Here is a 5,380-nt window from a genome sequence, read left to right as displayed (position 1 = left end):
ATGACAAGTTGTATTAAGAGTCAAAATGACAAGGAAAATAAAAATAAATAAAAATAAGAAAAACAGAGGAGGAGTTAAGAAAAGGGTAAATACAGCGTAGACCAGGTCAAATCACAACAACATTCAACAACAGGCACAAGCCAACACTTTTTTTTTTTTTTTTTTCAACCTTCACTCGCTAACCTCACGAGCCTGTCATTCGGCGCGCCACAACCCTCTTCCTCTCACATTCCCCTCACCCGCACGTCACTTTATCATTGCACCCATTTCCCTTTTATTCTCACTCGTTAAGTTTCTCTCTGTAAATCACTCTCTCTCTCTCTCTCTCTCTTCATTCTTCTTCTTCTTCTTCTTTGGTGTTTCTCTCTCTCTCTCTCTCTCTTATGAGAGTGCAATAGCCCTAACCATTAGCCATGTCTCTGAGGAAGGTCTTTCGCTCTCGCAAATTCTCCAGATCCTTCAAGGAAGTTCGTTCCTTCGATGCCGCCGCCGGCGAAGAATCGGCTCACGGCAATGCGTGGTCAAACATGCTACCGGAGCTTCTCGGAGAGATCATACGCAGAGTGGACGCCACCGAGGAACAGTGGCCTCACCGGCAAAACGTCGTCGCTTGCGCCTGCGTTTGTAAGCGTTGGAGGGACATGACGCGTGAGATCGTAAAATCACCGTCTCACAACGGAAAAATCACTTTCCCTTCGTGCCTTAAACAGGTTCTGCTTCAAAAACCGTTCCTTTTTTTTTTTCTTTTTTTTTTTGGGGGCACTTTTTTTTTTAATTTTTCCCCGAATTAGCTTTTTGACTGATGCGTGTGGCTTGATTAATATATACCCCAGGAAAAAAAGTTGAGTACTTTGTGGTCTTCTTTTTAAAAAAAAAATTAGGTTTTTTTTTTTTTTTAATAAATGTTTTGTTGGTCATTATTGGAGCCCTTGTTATTCTCTTAAATTATTATATTTTAAAATTTGTTGAATTGAAATTTTGGTTATTTATGACATGGTTGAATGGTTCAATCAGTTTAGGTAGTAAATGCTTTATTGGTGAATTTGGTGAATAACATTTTGTTGTGAGGGTCAGCAGTGATTTGGGATCTTTGCATAAGCCATGGCTGTAATTGTGTGGTGCCTTTGATTCAGGTTGGCGAACTGCAGTGTAAGTATCTTAAGGTTTTAATCCGGTAATTGAGGTTTCTGGGTAAGTGGGTGTTATTAGTTTTATTGCAGTTTTATCTGTGTGAAGTGGAAAAGATGGAAGAGTTGGAAATACTGATCCATTTTGTGAGGGGATTTTTCAGATGCCAGTAGTCGTCATGTTTGCAGTGCACCCGTAGGTGGATGGAGTTTCATCTAATTTTTAGCAGATAAATGTGTTTTAGCTCTATTGCTGCTGTTTAGCTCTTGCTTATGTACGCGATTTTATCTCTGCAATGCTTTATTCTATAATAGATTGGATTTTAGTGTGATGAATGTTTAAATTTCTTGTGATGATTTCATTGTAATCTTGATGAGCATTTTGTTCTATTGATGGCTATTTATTGTTTGTTTGTCGTATTGAACAAGTCATTTGAATTTAGGAAGCTTGGAGTTTGACAATCTTGTTATGTTTTGATGACTTGCAGCCAGGACCACGTGACGTTCCCCACCAATGTCTTATAAAGCGGAACAAGAAGACCTCAACGTTTTACCTCTATCTTGCCCTTACACCATGTAAGTAAGTATTGTATTGGTTAAAAGGCTTTTTTTGCCTGTTATAGAGATGTATGAAAATGAATCATGGCCGGAGTTGAATGATCTCCTGTGCTCTTCCTATGGATAGTGTGTTGACAATATAGAGTCGAATGATGTATGTGTATAGACTAGATCTGGGCACCAACTTATTCGTCAAACATATAACTCAAGGCTTTCTTGTTTGACTAGACATGCTTTACTTTTGGGTATTAAAACCCCAAAAGTTTGAAGGGTTTTGTAGTTTGTCTTTGTCAACGTTTAAAGTGACTCATTGATATTTATTTATATATGTAAACAAAAAATATTTGTGAAGCTACATGACTAGCCACATGGTTGACCAGACCCAGTCTAAGGTGACTTCCTTTAGTCAATTTACAGAACCTTCCTCGTTCAATTTACTCATCTTAAATAGTTTGATTCCCCAAAGTGAGAAAAGAGAAACAAAAATGAGTTGAATTCTTTAGATATTATGTTATGTTTATGAACATTAATTGAAGGTGTTTTTTCAGAGATAGAAGTGGAAGGATATATCATGTAAGACTTGTGGAAGTGTAATTTGGGAAATATGGACATTTGATTATTTCTTTCTAATATAATTAAAGAAGAAATTTCATGAACATTTAAGGGAGGGGTTTCATGGGAGGCTAAAGTAACCTCACAAAAGGCCTTCTTTGGTGAGCTTTCATTTCTCAGGAAGGGACCAGTAGTAATTAAAGAGTAGAACGTATTCAAAGCAGCTTGAATACATATGTTGGGAGTTTCATAGATTACTTTGCATTAATGCATGGTGTCCATAGTTGCTTAATTCTAAAATGTTGGTCTTGCAGCATCTTAAATTTCTTAAGGTTACAAAGAGCTTGTTGGTTTTGCTTCTGAGAAAGAACTTCAAATGGTTCTTATGTTAATCTGGTAAATTTCATATTTGTTAGTAATTTATTTATAGGTATTAAAATTAATTTTCTGTTTGATTGCTGAAGTAGACCTATGGTGAGAAGGTCTCTAGGATATGGTTGATTGTAATACATGCTAGAAATTGTTTAGCTGCCTGTAGTATAATGGATATCATATCACTTTGTAGGAACAGTCATGGGGTTGTCACATGGGAAATCAAACAGTAGCTATAGAACTCCAATTATTGCTAGCAACGTTATTTACTCTAAAGATATGTGTGGTGGAGGTGAAATTTTGAATCTTCAATTGGTTGAAAGATCTGTGAGACTTTAAACCATTAGTAAATTCAGAATATTATGATGTGTTGTAATAAGTCAATGTAATTTGTAGAGTAGTTAATGGTAGCAATGATTAACTATTAAAATGATGACTTTCCAAGGCTTATTTTTCTCAATATTTCCAGAAATATAATCTTGATGATAGTGTACAACTTGTGATTTCTCTCTTTAGCATTTTCATGGATGTGCTGGAAATTTAATGCATTTCTTTCTTCCCCTCTCTTCACTCCTCCACCCATCGCCAGCATTCACAGATAAAGGGAAGTTCCTGTTAGCAGCTAGGAGATATAGGTGTGGTACCCATACTGAGTATATAATATCACTCGATGCTGACGACTTATCCCAAGGAAGCAATGCTTATGTTGGAAAGTTAAGGTAAAGCTTTCTTGTCACAGAAACAAAAATTATCCCCTTCTAAAAAAGAAATATAAATGTTTCATCTGTGTTTCTTCTTCTTCATCTGTTTCTTTTTACTCTTTTTCTTGAGTGGTGAGGTCTAGTACTCGAAGGATACAGCCACCCTTCACCTTTTACTACAAATATTTTGTGTTTTCAAAATGCTTTGGTTTACCTTTACTGTTAAACTTAACCTTTTATTTTCTCTTTTGTGGTAGCCTTGCTAAGAATTGGAACTTTGATACAGCTCAATACTGAAACTGTCTGATGAGAAAAATTATCCATAAAAAGGAATAGGAAAAACACCCATAAATATTAAAAGGAAATAAAAACAAATAAAGACCACCGCTCTAAATCACACCTTTGTACATGGCAGAAAGGGAAAATAGTTCTATTTGCTTTTGTTTAACAGTCATTCAATACCATTTGTGGTAGAAGCAAGGGTGCAAACAAGTTTATCATGATGTTGTTTTTAAGATCAAAACTGCACCAAAAAAGATCCAGGAGCAAACTTGATTGGCTTTTAAAAATTGAAACCGTTGCAAATGATTTTAATTTGCAGTTTGTTTGTTTGTCTTATATGTAACTTCTGCGAATTACCGTGTCCTCTATTTACATCCAAAGCGGAACAAAATGATTCAAATCCTATTCTTTTAAATCCTCTTAGTCTCATCTAGACAAAAACACTTATTGTAAATGTTCGTCATTTTTTTTGGTGAAAGTATTTACACCTATATAGAAATCTGTTCATAGCTTGGAGTTTGTTTGTCTCATTTAATTTATATTTTTTAAACAAAGGATAAACTACTTATTGAATGTATGGTCAATGTTTTGCTTCTCTTGAGTATTGACCGCCTAGTTGCTGAAATCTATTCACAGCTCGGATTTTCTTGGCACCAACTTCACAATATATGACAGCCAGCCGCCCCATAGTGGTGCAAAACCATCAAGTGGCAGGGCTAGCCGTCGTTTTGCCAGCAAGCAGATAAGCCCTCAAGTTCCTGCAGGTAACTTTGAGGTGGGGCAGGTCTCCTACAAGTTCAACCTTTTGAAATCAAGAGGGCCAAGGAGGATGGTTTGCTCACTGAAATCTCCTGTCTCAACAACGAGTGAAAGTTCAGATAGCATATCTCTGGATGGCCATAAAATGCATAGTAGAGAACTTGCTGCTTTTGGCTACACTATCTTGAAGAATAAAGCTCCAAGGTGGCATGAGCATTTGCAATGCTGGTGCTTGAATTTCCATGGTCGTGTGACAGTGGCATCAGTGAAGAACTTTCAGCTGGTTGCTACTGTGGATCCAAGCCAACCAGGAGGAAAAGGAGATGAGGAAACAGTTCTCCTCCAGTTTGGTAAAGTAGGGGATGATACTTTTACCATGGATTATAGACAACCCTTATCTGCCTTTCAGGCTTTTGCCATTTGCTTGACTAGCTTTGGCACTAAACTGGCTTGTGAGTAATAATTTTGATGTCATCATACTTATTTATTCTGTGGATGTTATAAGTGAATAGTTACTTTTGTTAATTTTTTCACTCGGTTTTGAGTTTACAATGTAATTCAGGAAGCTTGTTGTAAATGTTATATTATTAATAGGACATGACATCTTCCATAATCAAATATATATTGGTCTCTTCCAGCAGTTGATTCTTTTAATTTTTGTTCACATTAGTGTGAAGATGACAAGATGAATGGAAATGTTCAGGACCCGGGATTCATTATCATTAAGGAGACGTTTGGTAGAGGAGATATTTTTTTTTACTACGTAAATGCAATTACCAAGAATATGGTAGAAAAGTGAGTTTGGTAAGAAAGTTAAAAAAAAGTTGTTTGGTTGACTAAATTTTTACCAGGCGAATTGGGTTAACTTTTGTAAGTCTTTGTTTGGTTGAAGGTAAAATAATGATGGGTAAATGGGTCGCGAATTGGGTTAACTTTTGTAAGTATTTGTTTGGTTGAAGGTAAACTAATAATGGGTAAATGGGTCAAAATGACAAAAATAACCCGTATACTTAAAATTTTAACTTCATT

The 5,380-nt window shown here is 36.1% G+C and overlaps 1 protein-coding gene across 2 annotated transcripts; it reads left to right on the top strand.

Moving 5' to 3' along the window:
• Positions 1-4,983, top strand: LOC133313422 (tubby-like F-box protein 7). Of its 2 annotated transcripts, XM_061514796.1 has the most exons (5): positions 1-10; positions 412-710; positions 1,616-1,703; positions 3,199-3,328; positions 4,229-4,983. In XM_061514796.1, the coding sequence occupies exons 1-5, from the start codon at positions 1-3 to the stop codon at positions 4,809-4,811; spliced, it is 1,110 nt and encodes a 369-aa protein (XP_061370780.1). In that variant the 3' UTR covers positions 4,812-4,983. The 2 variants fall into 2 exon arrangements, with proteins under 2 accessions (XP_061370780.1, XP_061370779.1); XM_061514795.1 differs by lacking the exon at positions 1-10 and having other exon boundaries at positions 334-710.
• The last annotated feature ends 397 nt before the right edge of the window (positions 4,984-5,380 follow it).

This window comes from Gastrolobium bilobum, unplaced genomic scaffold (assembly GCF_033153095.1).
Source record: "Gastrolobium bilobum isolate Gb01-03AN ecotype WA unplaced genomic scaffold, APGP_CSIRO_Gbil_v1 utg11941, whole genome shotgun sequence".
NCBI classification, from domain to species: domain Eukaryota; kingdom Viridiplantae; phylum Streptophyta; class Magnoliopsida; order Fabales; family Fabaceae; genus Gastrolobium; species Gastrolobium bilobum.
Note: the sequence above shows the minus strand (reverse complement) of the source record. Positions and strands in the feature narration are given on the sequence as shown.

Coding starts and splice junctions, on each gene's coding strand:
- LOC133313422 (XM_061514796.1), top strand. Junction 1,704..3,198: donor CTATCTTGCCCTTACACCAT/GTAAGTAAGTAT, acceptor ACCCATCGCCAG/CATTCACAGATAAAGGGAAG. Junction 3,329..4,228: donor GCTTATGTTGGAAAGTTAAG/GTAAAGCTTTCT, acceptor ATCTATTCACAG/CTCGGATTTTCTTGGCACCA.